The sequence below is a fragment of the Trifolium pratense genome, linkage group LG5, assembly GCF_020283565.1.
Source record: "Trifolium pratense cultivar HEN17-A07 linkage group LG5, ARS_RC_1.1, whole genome shotgun sequence".
NCBI classification, from domain to species: Eukaryota; Viridiplantae; Streptophyta; class Magnoliopsida; order Fabales; family Fabaceae; genus Trifolium; species Trifolium pratense.
The window spans coordinates 23,174,255-23,196,004 of record NC_060063.1 but is presented as its reverse complement, the minus strand read 5'-3'; the positions used below and the strand labels follow the sequence as shown (position 1 = coordinate 23,196,004).

General features: G+C 31.6%; 3 protein-coding genes across 3 annotated transcripts; 1 reads left to right on the top strand and 2 right to left on the bottom strand.

The window, feature by feature from the left end:
• Nucleotides 1-1,031: 1,031 nt before the first annotated feature.
• LOC123884718 lies at nucleotides 1,032-4,053 on the bottom strand. The gene is made up of 4 exons (XM_045933881.1): nucleotides 3,748-4,053; nucleotides 2,300-3,210; nucleotides 1,636-1,765; nucleotides 1,032-1,385 (listed from the first exon to the last, which is right to left on the bottom strand). The coding sequence occupies exons 2-4, from the start codon at nucleotides 2,799-2,801 to the stop codon at nucleotides 1,325-1,327; spliced, it is 693 nt and encodes a 230-aa protein (XP_045789837.1). The 5' UTR covers nucleotides 2,802-3,210; nucleotides 3,748-4,053; the 3' UTR covers nucleotides 1,032-1,324.
• A 5,097-nt stretch (nucleotides 4,054-9,150) lies between these two features.
• On the bottom strand, nucleotides 9,151-15,435 carry LOC123886272. Its single transcript, XM_045935606.1, has 3 exons — nucleotides 14,910-15,435; nucleotides 14,320-14,583; nucleotides 9,151-9,548 (listed from the first exon to the last, which is right to left on the bottom strand). Exons 1-3 carry the CDS (start codon nucleotides 15,433-15,435, stop codon nucleotides 9,151-9,153), a joined length of 1,188 nt encoding a protein of 395 aa, XP_045791562.1.
• A 2,639-nt stretch (nucleotides 15,436-18,074) lies between these two features.
• On the top strand, nucleotides 18,075-18,704 carry LOC123883855. Its single transcript, XM_045932793.1, has one exon. The coding sequence runs from the start codon at nucleotides 18,075-18,077 to the stop codon at nucleotides 18,702-18,704; it is 630 nt and encodes a 209-aa protein (XP_045788749.1).
• The last annotated feature ends 3,046 nt before the right edge of the window (nucleotides 18,705-21,750 follow it).

Sequence of the window (21,750 nt, the reverse complement as noted above, 5' to 3'; positions counted from 1 at the left end):
TGGTTTAGCACAAACAAATATTTAAATTGAATTTTAGTCTGCCAAAAGACTTTTGGTTCCAGGTGTCAACGTTCTAAACAAGGAAGGTTCGTGTGGACGGGAATGGGTGCTGGCAAAATAACAATTTTTTTTTTTGAGGTATGGTGGCAAAATAACATGTTCCTTACTTATTTATAAAATTACATGATGCACATGAATCTGAATTTGGTTCCAAAGTATCACATTTTCTCTAACTTGGACCCAAACTATATAAAAAAGTTGTTTGAATTAATTTAATAATTAATCGCATGCATGACATATTCAACAATAAAAATTATCTTAAAAAAATTAGTTTCTACAATTACACGCAGAAATTGAATTTATTATCTTATTTTTATCGCAGAAGCAGAACAAACAAATGTATTATGAATTTCCCATATTAATTTATCAAATATCAGTATTATGAATACTATTAAAGTATGGTTTTAGTACTCATAAAATGCAAACTTTTTCAATTTGGGACTATTTATGTCTTTACGCACTCTTTATACGAAGAGAAGAGTCTTATATGCATTGTTTTCTTCGATATATTATAAAACATAGCCTATATATTATGCGATGGTCATTAAAATTCTAATTATCGTGGAACAAATCACCTTGACATCCAAAAGATTAAGATGAAAAAGAAAAAAAAATCATTTTTTAAACGCTCGTCATATATCAAATTTCTTAGTTTCGTATAAAGATCAAAAGATGTTGAAAATTCCAGAGTGAAATATGACTTAAAATTATCAAGTGTGTTTATATAAACGAGACATTTCTCACCCTAACCTAGTTTTCTAAACATGAGTTAGACCCAATTCAATTTTAAGAGAAAATATAAAGTCCTAAGTTCATTTTTTTAAACTTTGTTTTAAAATGATTTTCAAAGAATTCTTCCTAAACAATTTACCATGATTCTTCAATGCTAGGAACCAAGAAATCCCAAAACAATAAGCAATGCAAATGAATCAAGATATAAACCATTGATAAGAGTAAAACAACACTACATATTGTCTTAATTATAAAGCTAATATATTCAGGACCATTGCTTTTGAGCTTCAAAAGCAAAAGAATCATGAGCAACAAAAACGTTGCTCAGGAGGTATAAAGTAACCGAGCATTTTTGGTAAGCCAATGAAAAACAACGGTGGTAACTCGCTATGGTAATTTAACTCACCCCTCAATGTTTGATTAATATTACATTAAAAGGATAAATTACCAAGAGAATCACAATAAAACTAAGCCATCTCTTCTTTAAATATACAGGTGATGATGACATTCTTTTAGTCCTTAAAAGATTGCATTAACCTTGATCTCTCCGCAATTTTTCATCGAAATCAGAACCTGCTACCCGCTGTACAAAACTGTAACCATCAAGTAAAAATTTCCACATTAGAAAGTTTCAAATTTGTAACATTAAAAAGTTGGTCACTTTATCCGCTCTTGCGAAATCTCAACCATTGGATTAATATATTGCTAAGTGACATTGTACTTAGCCGTTAGATTAATACAATCACTGACATTTCACAGGAGATACAGGAGGGAGGTTTCAAATGATCAATATTTGCGTCACAAAGGGAGATGTATAATGAGAAGGGTGCATTTTAAACTTACTCGAGTGCTTCTGAACCCGGTGCATTTGAATCACTTGACGGATTGAGTTGGTACTGAACCGAAATTAAAGCTTCTTCTGATACAGGCGATCCTTGGAAACTTGCCACTGGGCTTTTTCCAGGTGACATGCCTGCAAAAGGAAGTTCTAATTAAGATAAGTAAATGTTGAAGTGTTCTCGCTAACCACAATTGTAAATGTTTGAATTTACGGTGAGTTTGGCAGAATCATTGTGAAAAATATATAAATGTATTGAAAATGATACATGCAAAAAAGGCTAAAATCGCACAAACACCTCGAAACTGGTCTGCTTAGCCAGAATCAAATACTAAGTGAACAGAACATGACATGAAAATGGAAATGAAAACTCAATATTGCATGTTGAAAAAATGTCTTTCTACCGAGTAACTCCCAACCTAAAGGTGCTTATCCGTGTATGTTTTACCTAACCGATGATGTCTGGTGTACTCACTACTCACCAACATAGTAATTTAAGTATTAATATCAAAATTTGAAATGGCCTAACTGAGAAAACAGTTTAGAGACAGTTAATATTCTCATGTCATCATATTTTTCGATTTAGCTAAACCGCTACATGTTTTAGTGCAAAAGATTATAAATAAATGTCATATCCACAATAAAATTTACTTGTGTAAAAAAATTTACCTTGGTAGATTATCACAATGAAGAAGATAATAGTGAAAATTAGGGCCAAAACGCTGCTTGTATTGGACGACGATGATGATTTAGCAGCTCTCATTTTCTTCAATGCTTTCATACGCTCTACCCTTGCACGCTTCAACAACGCACGTTCAGATAACTCCCTAATTAGCTTAAGATCAGCAGCATCCAATGATGGACCTTTTGGTGGTCTTGGAGGTTTGCCGGACTTTTTATTCGACGACGCCTTTTTACGTTTCTCTTTCCCCGGGTTATTGTTTATCACTTTCATCACATCTAAAGAAACTCCACTTAAATTTGGTTCATTAAAATACGAACTTGCTCCGTCTTGACCACTAGCAAACCCGAAAGGAATATTAGCGAATAACGCTTTCCCTTCTGCCGTAGTGCTTGGATTAGAGATTCTACTCGAGTTATCTTCGATTAGTGGCATTCCACTTTCAAGATCAACTTCAATATCCTTGTCCATTCCACTTCTAAGATCCATTTCAAACACCACAAATCTAATCCAAATTCTTCAACCTTGTTATATTATTCTAACAAAAACACAATTCCACTAAACTTCTAGCACAAAATCAATCCTTGAATTTAAAAAAATCTCCTCAACAAATGTGATCATAAACCAATTCCTTAATTGATCATAAACCATTAAGAACACTCCTTGCAACACTACAACTCAATCACAATTCAGATACTTTTATTTTTTTTGGCGTAAACCAGATATCCTCTGCCAATTCAGATACCTTTGATCATAACATAAACCAACACGATAATAAAGTAATGATTAACCTCAAAAACTATTTCTCTTCCTTTCTAAAGCTCTATTTTTCCACCTCCACTCCTCCTTCAAAAACAAATTACTAAAAAAAGTAATAATCCAATGAATGGACTAAAACCTGCATTACAACAAGAGACAAACCTAATCAACAATCTTCCCTTTAATGGGTTTAATGAGTTTTATCTTTGGAGATGGAAGAATGAAGAAGTAAACAAAATGACACAACTTTAAGCTACCCAAATGCCCATTTTTTCAAATAAAGACAAAACAAAAACCAAAAATTTCTTGACAAGAAAGGAACAAAGAGAGAAAAAGCTTTATAGAGAATAATCAAAGCATTGAGAACATATAAGGTAACAACATCAAAGAACAATAAAAAAACAATTCTTTAATCTTAACTCTTAAAAAACACAAATAAAAAATCAACCCCAGAAAAAAAAATTAATAAAAAAATGTAAAACCTCAAAGTCTCATACCCTCAAAGTCAATACAATACCCCAAATGAGATAATGGGCATCCATGAAAATGGATAAAGGATAAATCTTTAAACAATTTGAAGTCATTTCAACAACAACAACAAATGAACAAAAAATATAACAAACATTAACAATAATAATACAAACATAAACATAAACAAATGTACAAAATATGATACCTTTTTTTTGTGAAGGGGAATGAACCAACAAAGTACCAACTACCAACCCAATAAGATCCAATGAAGAGGAAGAGTTGAAAATGAAAAGATAGCGAGATATAAGGGAAAGAGGGTTAAGAGTATACTATAGATAGAGAAATAAGATATAAAAAAGGTAAGATAAAATATAGTGTAACAAATTAACAATGTTGTTAAGATTTGTTCAAACGATGAAACTAAGATCCTTATGAATATATCTATATGAAATCTAATGACATTATGGTATGTGCTGTCTTCATTTGGGGTGAGGAAATTGAGGAAAAATAGGAGGTGTGTGACGGTGATGTGTATATCTAAATCAAATACAGTTGGCATATCTAGTTTTCATTTTGTGGCCCCATCCATGTCTATGTTGAACTCATACACAATTACATAGACACTCTTGTGTTTTTTTTTTCTTCCTATATGTCAAATTTTTCTACCACATTTTTTGGTTTTGTTGTAGTATTTGGGTTCAAACCTGAATCCTTTAGTGTATATAAAATGCGAATCTTATATACCAACTGAGTTAAGTTTACGGACTTTATATACACATTTTAGTGTAATCTCGGTGTATATTTATGTTATTAGAAATGGTCGATGTGAATGTCAATTTTTAAGTTTGTATAGAAAATAATTTGTCAATTTTTAATTATAAAAATCAACAATTTTTAAATGGTCAATGTGAATGTATTGAAGATTTATTATAAATTTAATGCAAAAAGTTTTTTTTTATTTAATTTTTTTGACCACTGTGTTAATTTTGAAAAGAGAATATACAATATTGATAAATTAAATGCAAAGAGATTTATTATAAAAAAAAAACAAATTTAGGTAGTCTAGTGGCTATAAATGTTACCCTTAGTTTTTGTGAGCTTAATTCCGTTAGTAGAGACATCGCATATATTATGCATGAACCGGGGTTTGAACCTCAGAAACTCCACTTATTTATCTTTAAAGTGAAATTTCTAAGCCACTAAGCTACTTGACAAAAAAAAAAGAAGAAATGTCATCCTTAAAGTAAACAAGTGGGATGTCGATATATATAAAATATGATGTCTTTATCAATTGAGCTCACTCGGACATTATACCCACATTTTAGTGTAACTGTGGTGTATATGTATGTCATGAGAAATGTTATATGAATATCAATTTTTAAGTTTATAAAAAAAAATTTGTCAATTTTTAATTATAAGACTCAACAATTTTTAAATGGTCAATGTGAATGCATTGAAGATTTATTATAAATTTAATGCAAAAAGTTTTTTTTTTTTTTTTAATTATTTTGACCATTGTGTTAATTTTGAAAATGTATTTGGTCTAAATTTTATACCAAATACATCAACTTTTTATTGAATAGTTTTTATTTATATTCTGGACAGAAAAAGTATCGATAAATTAGATGTAAAAAATTCTTTTTAAATTTTGTGTATTTATGAGATTTCATGAACTTCCCTCAATTATATGCAAAATCACTGCAACTTGATGCCCTTATAACTGCGTTGGGTTCTTGGAGTCAATATAGTTGGACTCGGAGTTATGATTGGGCTGTGGAACTAACTGTTATCTAAAAACTTCGTATTAAATTTCAAAAAAGTCACTGAAAGCTTCAAGCTATGTACATTATTCGAATAAAAGGGAAGCTTCGAGCTACACAACATAAACTTTGATATGTCAAAGTTAGTATTTTACTAAAATAATATATATAATTTAATTAAGTCAATTTATGAAAATTTCGATTTAATACTTGTTACTCCCTCCGTTTCAAAATGTAAGTCACTTTGAGAAAAAAATTTGTATCAAATTATAAGTAACTTTACATTACCAATGAAACATTTAATGCTATTTTTCATATTATACCCATAACTATTTAATACTCTCTATTCTTTTAATTATTCAATTTATCTTTCTTATATCATTAATGAACGACAATTTTGTAAACCAACTCATAATTTATTTTTTTCTATACAACATTAATTACATTTCTTAATTTGTGTAATTTAACTAAAATGACTTATGTTTTGAAACGGACGGGAGTATTCGTTACCCACATCTCATGAGCCATGACCGAAGAAAGAGCAAGTCGCTATCATTGACTAATTTATTTTGTTGGATTAATATCCACTAATTATTAGGCAATAAAGAAGGTGTTTTGCACGATCATGTGCTGTTTTACTCTTTTTACGTCAAAGCCACATTTCCAAAGACAAAACCACATAGCACGTGGATTCTTAAATTACGCAATCCGCAAGGCCCTAGCAATTAAATGCTTTAATATGTTTGTCCACATTAGTAAGAGTGTAACAACAAAGACGAATTATTTCGTAGTGATTGACAATAAATTTGATAAGAAGAATTACGGTTTGATCGTTGTAACTTCAATTTAAAGGAAGCTGTAATTACTTGATACCAGACTCCAGAATTAGATTAAATTAATGATAAATAAAAAAATTACTCTCTATTTTCTATTCCAAAATTCATTTTCCCTTCTCTTTCAAGTTTCAACTAATAATTTTAAATTTTTGTTCGTCGGGTTCATATATAGTAAACCCTATATTAAAAGGGTTTTGCTGATGAGTTACGTAAGAATATTAGTTAAGAATTGTAAATTAAAAAATTGGACGATGACATATTGTTTTTTTAACAAGACAAAATGTGATATATACTAATAAAACAGTTTCCTCAGTATAAGGTATATCGAGATTGACTACAAATATTTACAAAGAGTCAAGGAAAAAATCATAAACAATCATACAATGCCCAAACAGAATAAAGGATTATACCACCAGCTATAATAGTTTGAAACTAAAGTCAAACTCTGAACCGAAACTAATTATGTTAGCAAAGATTTGATTGACAATGCTATATTATTTGATCAAGCTATTATTATAGAGAAGCTTCTCGTGCTATGGTGTGTGTGTGCAAGACAAGGGTCATGTGGTTGCAATTATTGAGCATGGGTTAGCGACTAATTCACTTTTCAAAAGTTCTTAAAGGAATCTGTTCATTCAAATGCGTCCCATCACATTTTAAAGTATTGTCTATTTTGAATCGAATGTGAACTTTTATAAATCTTTTGTAAAATGTGTTTCGTTGAATTGAGATGTGTGGCTGATGTATATAAACTAATAATAACCTCGATTTTTATACGATGTGAGACTCTTAACTTACTGAAATAGTTACTCCCAATTGAGATTATGGGGTTAAAGGGCATATAACATCTTCTCTTTCTTTCTAACGCCAATGTTACATTCTATTCTAGCTCAAGTGTGATGCACCATATTTTGAAGAATTGTTCTCACAATTTTATCCTTTATAGAAGACGCTCAGTGGATTGAGGTGTATGAATTTTGTAAATATTAACTACCATTAGCAATGTGAGAGAGTTAGATGTATCAAAATAGTACCAATACCAATCGGTTTTTGACAAATACCAATCCAGTTAGATGTATTAAAATAGTACCAATACCAATCGGTTTTTGACAAATACCAATCCAGTTAGATGTATTAAAATAGTACCAATACCAATGTGGATGATTTTCTCTAATATATATGTAGGGACATTGGGGTTAGCCGGCCACTTGCCTATTGTATTTTTAGTTAATACTTATATTTTTATATTTATATATTTATGTAATGTGATTCCGTTTATATGATATTATTGTCTTCACATATTAAATTCATGACACTACAATAAATTATAAAATTAAGGTTTAAATGCAGTTTTATCCCTTGTTTTGAAAAAATCAGAATTTTACCCCTATTTTAAAATCCGGAATTTCACCCCTGTATTTTATAATTTTTTGGATTTTGCCCCCCACCAAAATTCTGCACAAAATCTGTTTCTGAGCCTCAAGTTCAAAGCTTCGCATAGAACTCAATTTGGATCAATAATTCACTAAACAGGTACCGAAATGACTGCAATCGAGTTAGTTTTCCACAGAATCAAACTCCACTAAATTTGGAGTTACAGAGAGAGATTAATTACCGTTTTAGTGAAAGTATGTCCAAATTTATTATCGTATGGCACTACTGCTGGTATTTTCGTCATGTCTCTCACCTTGTAGCTCATTTTTTAATAGTATTTACATGTCTAGAAAACTAACGAAATTACCCTTGTTGACATTTCAATTTCGTCGAATTTGGAGTTACGATGCGTTCAGTAGACGATGTTGAATTTGAAGGTCAAAAGTAGATTTCTGCAGAATTAGTAATTGGAGCCCGGATTCGAACTTAAGACACTCCACTTATTCACCTTTAAGGTGAATTTTCTAGCCACTAGCCTACTTGATAAAAAAAAACCAAAAAGATAGTTTTGTATAAAATGTGTTATAATTACTATATTATGGATCTGTCATGGTGATGTCTTAGAAAGTTCTCGAGGCCAAATTTTGAGTCTCTTCTCTAAATGATGTGCATGTTTTTGTAGAAACTAACAATTGAAAATAATGATAATATATGGGTCAAAACTATTCCTTTTTGCTCCTGTATATACTTTTATATATTTTCTCTTCTTGCTCGAGAAAAAACTCTTTGTCCAAAAAAAGCAGCAAATTGAATCGAATTTTGTAATATTACGTTTTTATACAACAATTTTGAACCATACCTATATGTGGTGCTAAGCTATCAATATTTATATTTAGTGGCTATTAATCTCTATCAAAACACTGTAAAATAAAAAATAAGGTGAATTTAGTAATAAAAAAAGGAAAATGTTAAATAGTGCACTCGATGCACTAGTTAAACACATAAATAAGAAAATTTTGTCTTGAAACTCGTGCATTCATTGCATTGAAAGTGAATTTTTTTCAACCACCAACATTTATTTATATTATATATAAAAGTCAAATACTTGTCTAAAGATTATAAGTTTCTTAACAATTTAATAATTCAATGTTGATAAACTACTATAAGGATGGACAATGGGTCGGTTTGAGTCGGTTCAGGTTCAAAATGTTCAACCGGCCCAATCCACGGGTGAAGAAAGACAACTCATATGGGTTGGGCCAATTGTAGCACAATTGATGTTATTTTGCTTCTTTTTTTTTTCTTGTTTAATTGGTAGCTGCCACTTCACATAAATAAAATATGATAATGATGAAGATAATAATAACAAAGAATAAATAAATATTAGTAAATCTTGACAAAAAAAATATTAAATAATAGTATTTTAGTAATAAATAATGAACTTTATAAATTGCATTTATTATTGCCCAGCAAAAAGGCTATTTAATACAACAAGCTCGCAGCTTTTAACTTTATTTTTTATAATGTACAAATTATGGAAAATATTAATTTATCAACATAAGAAAACAAAAATTCAAAGGTCATATCGATACAATATATGCACGAAATAGAACAAACCCAAAATTACTACTTAAAAATCTATGCCACGGTTTGTTGATTTGATTTAGGAAAATTGGTAATCATGGACACAGTAATTTCACACATATCTTGCACATATTGATTACTATCCCCAACTGGTGAAACCTCTCCACTAGTAGAGCCACTACAATCCTTCTCACAAGAATAAGCCAAATTTTGCACAAGAGTTGCTTTCTCTTTAGCACCATTCAAATCACCTTTGTGTGCTAACTCTATAGCTTGTGGCATAATTTCATTTGTTATCTTGGTGTAAGAAACAATGCAACTATCCACACAATTTTTAAGTGGTGTGTGATCGGTTTGCTCATCAATACTTTGAAGTTGTCGTAATATGAGCGGTGCTCTTGCCGCGATAACCTCAAGGGTTATATGAGCGAATTTCGAAACATCTTCAACATCTGATTTATAATGTTGTGAATTTAAATTTGATCTTAATGTAAGAAGGCAAAGTTGGCTATTAGGTGTTTTTTGACATATTTCTTGGACTAAGTCTTGGTTTGATAGAGTGCATTGAATTGGTGGTATGAAAAAAATGGATGAAATGGTCATGAGAATGATCATAGTTGAAAAACATGAAACCTTCATTTTGTTTTGATTTTTTTACAACAATAGTGATTATGCTTCACTTAATAGATTATAGAATACAAATTAAGGATAATAAGAGAGGATAATTGGATTGAGTTATATAATGTCAATGAAACAAATTAATGGTGAGAATTTGTACCAATATTAGGATATATATATTTGGATCTTTGCTTTTTTGTCGCTAGTCCACTCAAAAGCAATGGTTCAAGTTGAGTCAATGCTACTTGTTTGTTTTAGGCAATTTCTAAATTTCAACTCCCTCTTGTCCATTGTCAAAAAAGAAAAAGAAAAAAAACCCTCTTGTCCTAATTATAGTTTATAAGAATATTATAGGATTTTTTTTCTCTCATCTGCCATCTACATCTACACTTACAATATCTAGCTACAATATAACATTTTCGAAGTGATTAATTAAATGAAAAACTACATCCGGCATTAGAAAAGTACATACTACATCATGACATGCTTAATGCAAATGATTGACAATTATATTTATTTTTTAAAAAGGTCCCATGAATGTGAAATACATAAATATTATAATTGTACATGAACCGAATTATATTGAAATTGTAAGATAATATCAATAGGTACAATTGATAATTATTTTAACATCATAAATGTGAAAATAAAGTATGATCATAAATTTGCAATTGTTTTTTTAGAAAAAAAAAAGTGCAATTAAAATTGTAAAAAAAAAAAAAGTGCAATTAATACATGTAGTCGATTACTGTTATTATAGTCTTGTGGTTACTTATCAAAGAAAAAAAAATAGTCTTGTGGTTTGATTGTGAAAATATTGTATGTGGGTGTCCAAATTGAAATTTTCTCATCCCACCCACTCACTTTCTCCCCTACCCTCCTAGCAATTCGGAAAACATTTTCCGAATTTTTTATAGTGTAAATTTTACATTAGAAAAACAGTTCGGAACGTATTTTCCGATTTTTTTGCGCGCTAGGGAGTAGGCGATAAAGTGAGTGGTGGAATGAGAAAATTTCGTCCAAATTAGATCTCGGATCTCTACAATAAGGGCCCGTTTGATGAAGCAATCACATTACTACTTTTTTTTCTTTTTTTTTTAAACAATTTTTCTTTTCTTTTCTTTCTTGAAGTAATCACATTACTAATCTTTTTTTTTTTGAAAGACCACATTACTAATCTTATTCTACTCGTCCTTTGTAATTTCTATTTGACTAGGTTAGGAGGCGAATATGATTTTAAAAACTTATTCACATAAATTGAACACTTTCTATCATTGGAATCCTTATCAAGCGAGGGTTTAAAGTCTTAGCACGGTTCCTCAGGCAATAGAGGGCCTATCGTTTAGGGTCCGGTCTTGATGAGGGTACTGAATTTTGGCATCGAGTTTGAGATTGAGGATCACGCTTTCTTTATGCAACACTCTAGTAATTTAGCTAGGTTGAATTGAATCGAATGTTTTCAATTTTATGCCTTTATACAACAACTTTAAACCATCTTAGTTAATATTAAGCTATTAATCTCTATCAAAAACCTGTAAAATAAAAAATAAAATTATGTTTAGTGGTTATTTTTTAATATTAACACTACAAGAAAAACCTTTTATTTTTTGGCGGAATTATTCCCTCACTAAGTGCATTATTCCGTCACTAACTGCCAATTTAGTGGCGGAATAGGTCTGCCACTAAAACGAACGCCACTGCACAATTTAATCAATTTGATCAATTCGATGTTTTTTTATAAGCAATGAATATGTATATTAATGAGGTAGTACAATGGGGTACAATAATCCTTACAAAAGAAAGAACATTAAGTATTATCTAAAGCAAACTACAGGATTAGTGCACCAATCAGAATAAACATAACATAAATTACTCCCTCTCCTACTAATGAACCAAAACCAGGAGTCCAGGACACAAGCTTGATGTTCTCCAACAAACGATAAAGAATAATCGTGACTCCTCTAAAAATAACATGGTTGCGAAGTGACCAAATCCACAAAGTAGTTGCACACCAAACAAGATGCCTCACTTACGTATGCCTGTTATGCTTCAATATATCGCCAAAATCAAGAAAATGTTCTCATCCCACCTTATTCAACTCATTATCAGGACAAGCCAAGTGAAAATTTCATGCCAAATATGACACGCTAAAGGGGATGTGAAAAAAAGGTGTTCATCACAATTTTCTATCATGCTGAAGCAGAAAATACATGACCTATTAATGATGATTGAGACAATCCCTTTTTTAAATCGAAGTCAGTCTGACACCTTCTAATGACCTATTAATGACCCGAAGGTAGTTTGACACCTTCTAATACCCCTTCTAATTCAATTAAATCGTCAGCCTCAATATTGGATAAAGCTTCAAACCAATTCCAATGCTAACGCCACTCTCCACTCACCCATCTACCTCTATTAGCTAATGTGACATCCTTAAAGCTCCCAAGGAAAAATAATTGAGGATACGCATAACAGAGAAGAGTACCTCCGATCCATTTTTCTCGCCAAAAGTTAATTGATGAACCATTACCAACATAGCCGTCCCCCAATAGAACAAATATCTCTCCACTATATAACAAATCTTTCCTTATATTATAACCGTCACATAAAACCTTTGTTAGGGAAAGATCCAGACCTAGAACAAAGAAGGTTGTACCATACATATAGCATTTCTATCTTTAAACATCTCTATTTCCATTTACTTAACAGATCATAGTTGAAAAAAGTTAGATTATGTTTAACTCCTAAACCTACTTTGTCATTTGGGAGACAAACCTTCTCCCAAACCCCCTTAATCATTTCAATCTTAATAACTACTTCACATAAAGATAGCTGCAACATCACATAAAATATGACAATGATGGAGAAAATAATAAATAATGAATTTTATAAATTGCATTTACTATTGCCTAGCTAAAAGGCTATTTAATACAACAAGCTCGCAGGTTTTAAATTTATTTTTTTTAAAGAAAACTTCATTTTTTTGGTAGAAAAAACGGTCAAAGTCCCATTTAACTTCATTTTTTTTTTGTAAATATTTTATTTACAAACAACAACTCATATCATTTCATTATTTAATAAAGTAGTAATATATAAGGGTAATGTCTCAAAGGTACAGCGGCTGGACCAAAAAATGATTGCCTTAACTAGTATATGAGCATCATATTCGTTTGCTGCTTAATTGACGGTGGTTCTGCAAGTGCACAGAATCGCTACCAAGTAATAAAGTAGTAAGTTATCGTTCTCCACAGGGATTGTGCCAAAGTTACCAGTTTTGATTAGGAATTTTGTGCAATAAAAGTAAATTAAAGTAAAAGACTTTGCATTCGCTTTGTTTGATTGAGTGGGGGTTTTGACAAGTAACAGTAAATAGTAGTTAAAGTAAAGAGCAGTTGTAATAAAGAGTTGAGTTTCGGATGAAACTAGTGGTTAAGTACTTTCAAATTTCTCCCCTATTTCTGCTTGGTAACTGGCGCTATCTCTGCTTACTATCGAAGTATTATCTGGAGATTAATATCTATTAAAGTAAGCCTAGTATAACTATACTTACTTCTATTGTAATCTGTTTAGAGTGAATCAATCAAACTAGGTTTAGCCTTCGTTATTTCTTGTCCTTACCTTAACGAGTTCAGCCTTTAATGGGGATCCTTACCTTTAGAGGTTCCTAATTTAACAAGTTCTCTAGCGTGACCGGTTCCCTAATATCAGTACAGAATTTAACTATGTGTGATTCTTAATCTCAAACCTAACCACATATACTGAATTTAATGGTCTCATATAAGTAAGTTATTGTATCTCTTTGGTTCTGAAGTCTTAGATGTGTCACGATATCCACTTCGACCCTAATTACTAACAAAATATGTGCACGTTCATATATGCTAGTGTATAAAATGATAAATACAGATACTAACAGATAATAAATGAATAGCAATTTGTAAATAGACTTGGAAAATAACCAGGTTACATGTCTCAAGCAATCCTAGGGGAGTTCATCTACTTGACCTAACCCTGATGGGGTTTAGCTACTAAACACCATAACAAAACAATAAGTAAAAGTAAGCATAAAGATTACCCTTATGCCCTCGGAGCACCTGAGCCCTCCTTGCCTCCTCCTTAGAGTTCTCCTAACTCTCTTGTAAATATTGAATTGTTCTCAATATTTCTTAATGAATAATAGTGGAGGAGGAAAACTCTATCTATAGTTTTTCAGCTGGGTCTTGGACTTTTATGCGCGTCCATCGCACCCATCGTGGCCACGTTGGTGTGTAATTTTGCCTCATCGTGGCCACGATGGATCATATCGTGGTACGATGGAAGATTTCTCAAGATTCTTTGTGTGCTTTTGCCGTCATCATCGTGCCACGATGACAAGTCATCGTGGTACGATGGTAAAGATTTGTTGCAGATTTTCTTCAATTTAAACCGCCTTGTCATCGTGCCACGCCGATTCTTATCGTGGGTGCGCTGTTTATTATATTTTTGCTCTTTTTTATGCTTTTTCCATTTTTCTTGCTTCCGGGCCAAGTAACTTCACTTTTTCAGGTATTTGCTTGCTTTTTGACTTCAATTGCTATTAAAATTACCCTAAATTACTAGTAAAAATACCATATAATTGACTGTTATCATTAATAAACTTTACCACAAAGTTTGGATTTGATAACAAAACATTTTCAATATGACAAATGATTGAACTAAATTCTAAACTACCAACACGAACGCTTTGAATTACATCCACCACACTTTTCGAGTCCGTTTCAGAAATAACACGTGATAAGCATTTTTGTTCTACTCCTCTCAAAGCTTCTAGTAATGCAATCACTTCTCCTTCGATAACAACGCAATTTCCTTCAGCCCATGTAGTTCCGGCGGCTACAAAAACACCACTGTGGTCACGTAAACACCATCCATATCACTGTGGTAAAGATTTAACTTCATGTTTTATAATGTATAAATTATGGAAACATATTTATCAACATAAGAAAACAAAAACTCAAAGGTCATAAAAGGCATAAATATATCAATACAATATATACACAAAATAAGACAAACCCATAATTTTAGTCACAAAAAAAAAAAAAAAAAAAACCAAAAATTACTATACTAAAAAATTTATGCCAAAGTTTGTTGATTTGATTGAGGAAAATTGGTAATCATAGACACAATAATTGCGCACATATCTTGCACATATTGATTACCATCCCCAATTGGTGAAATAGTTGCACTAGTAGTGCCACTACAATCCTTCTCACAAGCTTCAGCTAAATTTCCTGTAATATTTGCATTCTCTTTTGCACTATTCAAATCACCTTTGTCCACAAATTCTAGAGCTTGTGGCATAAGTTCATTTGATATCTTGGTGTAAGAAGTAATGCAACTATCCAAACAACTTTTAAGTTGCGTGTGATCGGTTTGCGCATCGCTATTTTGAAGTTGTCGTAATATGAGTGGTGCTTTTGCCGCGACAACCTCAAGGATTTTATGAGCAAATGTTGAAACATCTTCATTTGATTTATGTGGATTTATATTTGAATCTAAATTTGCATTTGAATTTACATTTGATCTTAATGTTATAAGGCAAAGACTGTAATTAGGTGATTTTTGACATATTTGTTGGACTAAGTCTGAGTCTGGATTTGGTCGAGCGCATTGAATTGGTGGTATGAAAAAAATGAATGAAATGGTCACGAGAATGATCATAGTTGAAAAACTTGAAACCTTCATTTTGTTTTGATTTTTTTTTACAACAATAGTGATTATGATTCTCTTAATAGATTATAGAACACAAATTAAGGATAAGAGGATAATTGGATTGAGTTATATAAGGCGTTATAAGGGTAATGAAACAAATTAATGGTGAAAATTTGTACTAATATATATATAGGATATATTTTGACGCTATGCTTTTTGGTCGCTAGTCCCCTCAAGAGTAGTGGTTCAAGATGAGTCAATGCTACTTATTTGTTTTTGGCAATTTCTGAATTTCAACTCCCTCTCTTGTCCTAATTGCTTTATCATCGTAAATGTGAAAATATATTATGATCATAAATTGGCGATTGTTTTTTGTAAAAAAAAAAAAATAAGATAAAATATTCAATCAATTGTTGGTCTAGTGGTGATTCACGTTAAATTTAGTAGGGAGGACCGCAATTTGATCATCTACTGCTAGTAATAAAAAATAAAATTCAATTGATACATATAGTTGGTCTCTTGGTTAAAAAGCCTTGTGGTTTGCCTGTGAAGATATTTTATGTAAGTGTTCAAATTCGATCACAGATCTCCACAATAAGGATATTTGATGGTCAGAATAAAAAAACTGAATATGATAAACTAATCATATTTTACTACTATAATCTATTTGTTTGGTGCACTAATGAGATATAATAAATTAATCATATAATCTAGTTTATTGCCTTATTCTATCCTACTTACCTTTTATAATTTCTATCCTACAAATTTGTTAGGTTAGGAGGCGGATACGATTAAAAAAAAAAACAAAATTATACTACAGGTCTTTTATCTTATTTTTTGTAACATTTTGGTTCTTTATCTTTTTTTTTGTAATATTTTGGTCCTTTATCTTTTATTTGTAACACTTTAGTCCTTTATTTTTTTTATTTGTAACACTTTAGTTCTTTTTTTGTAACAGTTTGATCCTTTATCTTTTTTTTATAGCACTTTGGTCATTTATTTTTTATAAATAAATAAGATAAAGACAAAAGTGTTACAAAAAAACAAATAAAGGAACAAATTGTTACAAAAAAAAGATAAAAGACCAAAATGTTACAAAAAAATTAGATAAAGGACCTGTAGTGTAATTTTGCAAAAAAAAAAAAAAAAAAAAAAAAAAACTATTTACATTTGCATTATTCTAAAAACCTATTCACAATTGCCTTATTCTGAAAAACTTATTCATGATCTAGTCTCCAACCTTTGGATCTTCAACCATTCTCATCCTAGCCTCTCACCTCTCATTCTATACATGTTTTGGATGACCATATTTCAGTTACAAATAGTGTTAAAGATTAAGCAAAAAATAAATAGGGTTAAATATTAGTGAATCTTCATCATAAAGTGTCTTAATTTGGGCATTAATAATCCATTTGGCATTCAAAGTGGTATTTGATTGGCTAAATAGTTAAGAGCAGCTCACTAAATTGACATTTCTCAAACGGTTAACTAATTAAATTCGGTTTCAACATATCCAATTAAAACTTTCATATGAACGGGTAAATATATATTTCCCCCAAAATATAAGCAAAAGTTGGTCAATAAAAGTGAATGTATTTGGTCCAAATCTTTAATCAAGTACATCAAGTTTTTGACTCATTTTTGCTTATATTTTGGGACGGATGGAGTATTAGTTTTTGACCAAATTCATAGTTGGATTTGTTGGATAAGCTTATCAAACACATTGGATATACATATCCAATAGAAAAAACCAAATTTATTAGAGAGATAAGTTTTTTAAATATATACTACTATATTGTAATTTCCTTTCATAAAAATTTTGATTTGGTAAAGTATTCAGAATATTTTCTATATGTACTACAATATTGTAAACTTTTTCATAAAGATTTTGATCGGGTAAAAATATAAGAGTTATATATTTTTTTGATTTTGCTGCCGGTCTTATCAAATCCTTGTACCGCTAATTCTTAATTTATTAATCGAAATTTTCATAGTCGATTGTGATGTTCTCCCGAGTCCTGACTTATCAATCGATAATCCATCTTGATTGTAGCACATCCGAGAGCTCCACAATACTCCTAATTCGATTGTGACGACTCTACAATATTCATCACAATCTATATTTTTAAAACCTCTTTTATTTTACACTATTTATGAATAATTTTTTTTAAAAAAATTAATCTTTAAATTCACACATTTTGAATACAGAAAAGTGTAAATAAATCTTAAGTTTAAACCTAGGTCGCTCAATATCAATGTCGTTTCAAAGCTACAAACAAGACTACTAATTTACGAGACATTTATACAAGTAAATTTCTAATAACATTTATAAAATAATCAAAAAAATTTGTTATATAAATTAATTTTTTTTTTTTGTTTTCACCTTCTGGTTCCTAGAGGAAGGGGGCCTTAGTAATCCAGAGTTCGGGGCAAGTTCCGGTATCAAGTGGTTTCAATCCCCTCCAAATTAAATTAAATTAAATTCTATATAAAAAGTAAAATAAATTTTTAAAAAAATAATAATAAATTTTTATTAAAAATATCTTGAACAAACCCACCCTACATAACCGCATGGTGCAGCCACCATAAAGTCCATAACCGCTCTCCACAAATCCACTCACAACGGATACTCTTTTCCATTTCCTTTCACTTTCACATCACAAAAATCCAAAATGGCGATCATCGTCGACAGTGACCGCATTTACACTCACGACGTTTACACCGTCAACTTGGACGGTAACAAAATCAAAGTAACAGTCACCGCCAATGCTTCCGTAGTAAGAAAGTGGATTTACACCACACTTTTTTTCAACCGCCGTGACATACACTTAGTCGTCGGCCTCGGCGTTCAGTGGACTCCTGGCGGCAGCGATCCTCCAGCTGATACTTTACAGCTCTGTATCGGTAACCGTTGCTTAATCTTCCAACTAGCTCACGCTACCTACGTTCCAAGGAGTCTCCGGAACTTTCTTGAGAATCCTAACCACACGTTTGTAGGTTTCTGGAACCATTCCGATCGCCAGAAGTTGGAGTCGTCGGAGTACCAATTCGAGATGTACAGAGATCCGTTGGATCTGAGGCATTACGCTGAACTTGAGTATGAAGATGAAAACCTAGCTCGTGCTTCGGTGGATGAAATCGTTGAGAAATGTCTTGGTTTTGAAATTGAACAGAGTGGTGAAATTGCAAGAAGTTATTGGGACGATAAAGTGCTGAGTGATGAACAAGTTGTTTATGCGAGTGTTGATGCTTATTGTGCTTTCCGCATTGGGAAGAATGTCAGAGCTTGGAAGTATACATGATGAAATTGAAAAATGCATATTCACAATCTTTCAGAACTCATTATGGTTAGGTGATTTTGCATGTGAATTTCTTAGGTGATGAAACTGTTTATGCTTTTTGTCAAAAAAAAAAAAAAATTCCTGCTTTAATAGCTTCTCTGTTAGGTTTAATCTTGTTTTTAATTTTTGTTTCTAAAATAATGTTTGGTAGTTTTTAATGGTAATGGTGAATGCATTCACTATTTTGTATTTTCCCTACATTTCAATTTCAATCAATTAATTAGGGTAAAAAAATCATCATTTATCTTTGGAAGTTTTACGCATTCATAGTGTCTCTCTTTTTTTTTTTGGTACATAGTGTCTCTTCTATAGTTCTATTATTAATTTACTCTCCGTCCAATTTTATAAGATCTTATTTGATTAAATGCAATATTCATATATCTTATTTTGAACGTATTTTGCTTAAAGTATATAAATGTAAATATCATCGTATAAGATCTTAACGAGTATTTTTAAAATATCAAATTTCTATAATTTTTAGTAATGCACAATTAAAGATATTCGAAATCAAAGTTATTCATTGGTGTGCGTGCAGTGATCAATTGATTCTTATATTTTGGGACGGAGAAAATATTAATTAAATTAATTAACCTGACAAAAATTTGAAGAATGAATTGATTACATATAATTTTTTTTATGTCCATAATGATTAAAATAAAAGACATTTATGAATATATTTAAAATTTCAATACAATGATTATGACAACGAGTTACATTTTCATAGAAACAAATGTAATTTTAACGGAGATTCAAAAGTGATTCAAAAGTAGTAGTTGATTCAATTCTTTCTAGGAACGTTGGTATTATTTTATTTTTTTTACTTTCACCACCAGTTGAATCTGGTTTGGGGGTCAATTCTGACATCAAGTGGTTTCAGCCTCCTCCCGATCGTAGTTGCAGGAGATCGAATTGCGGTCCTCCCTACCAAGTTCAGTGTCAATCACCACTGAACCAACTAACGATTGGTTGAACGTTGGTATCTTTGAATTTCGTTCAATAATTTCTAGTATTCAATCTTTGTTATTATTATATGGCTCTGTTTGGGAAGGTCAATAAGCTAACTTATAGCTTTTAGCTTATAAGCTAAAAGTTCTGTTTGGTAACAATTTTTAAAAATGAGCTTATAGCTTATTTGTCAAACGCTATTTCAAGTAGCTTATGAGCTTATAGCTTGTCATATTTTCTTCCAATTTTACCTTTGTCATCTTACTTGAAAAAAAATTAAATATTAATTAAACATATCTTTTTATGTCATTTTATACTTATAAGCTAGTTCAACCGTGTTGGGCAAACACTACAAATTCAATCAGCTAATTTATTCGCTATAAGCTAAAAGCTAGCTTATAAGCTAACCGCAATAAGTTCATCCACTATAAAGCTAACTTATTAGTTATCCGCTATATTTTACCAAACAGAGCCTATATCCTAACTTTGAGGTAAAAAGTTTGTCAAACGACAAGCGAATAGTGTTACTCACACCTTAGCAAGGGCGACCGTTTCTAAGACTAGTCGTTATATTTATGAGTTGATAGCTCCTTGTAATCATGATATTTTGAATAATAAAATGCATTAAGTTTCTCTTGTCAAAAACCTTATCTATGATATTGACCCAAGAGCACTTAGAAGATATAGTGCGAGTCTCTTCTAACTTAACCAAATTCTTAATTTGATATTTGACATGGGATGCTAACGTTCAATCTGGCCTTTGCAAATTCTTGAATTAGAAGGTTTTGAATCACCATATTTCAATTACAAATAAGATTACAGATTGTGCAAAAAATAAATTGGGTTAAAGATCAATAGTGGAACTTCACTATAAAGTGTCTTTTTTTTTTTTTTAAACAGCAGGAAATTTTATTAACCACTATAAAGTGCTTGATTTGGGATTAATAATCCATTTGGTATTTTTCTGTCAAGAAGTCTAGTTTGTAGAAATTTCACCTTTAAGATGGATAAGTGAGATGACCGAAGTTTTAACTCCGACCCCTGCATATATAATGCAATGTCCTATCAACTGAGTTAAGCTAATGCAGACTAATTCATTTGGTATTTAAGTGGTATTTGATTGGCTAAATGGTTGATTAAGAGCAGCTCAAAAAATTGCATTAAATATTGTTCACTAAATTGACATTGCTAAAACGGTCAAATAATTAAATTGGCCAGGCATCAATTAAACCACGAGTCCACGACATGAACAAATACAATGAGAATGGACTTTGTCATGCGTTGCTAATTTGTGCTTGGTCATTCCATTTCTATCCTTGGATTTATTTTTATTTTTTTCTTAATAATGGATTATTTGTTAATTTTTAGTAATATCTTTTGTTTAGGTTGCGTAGTTTAGAAGGCATATGTGCCTATGTAGTTCTTTTTAATTGCAGGTTTAAATTTAATAATATTTTTGTGAATGATAGGGTCCTGATCTTACCTGATGATCAGAGAAGGTTGATGGCCGATCCGTTGAGCAAGCTTCACACCAAAGGGGGGGTTTGTACCTGCAGGTGCTCCGATGCCTAAGTCAGTAAAGAGTGCAAGAGATACAAAGAGAAGAGAGAGAAAGTATAGTGAGTAATGAATCAGAATACCTGGCTCTCCTGTACAGGAGAGCTTATATAGTGCCCCCAGCGCTGGGCCAAAGGTTGGTCTATTGGGCCGGGATAACCGGCCCAATAGACTCAACTGCCAAGATAGTCCCTGTATCGTAGGGGAGGCCGTTATTTTGCCTCTATCTTGGTTGGAGCTGTTCCGCTATTCGCGGGTAAGGGATAAGCTCCGTGACAGATATGGTTGGGTCAATGAGCACGTGCTAAACGTGCTGCTTAGCTGTTAAGCTATGATGGAGTGGATCAACATGCATGGATAGATGAGCACGTGTTTAACGTGCTGCTTACCCATCATGTCGAGCAGGGCACATCATTGGCTGACGTGTCGGGGAAGTCTCCCCTTATTGGGTCGTGCCCCAAATGTCGGGCAGAAGTGATTGGGCCAGCCCTTGGCCCAGTCCAGA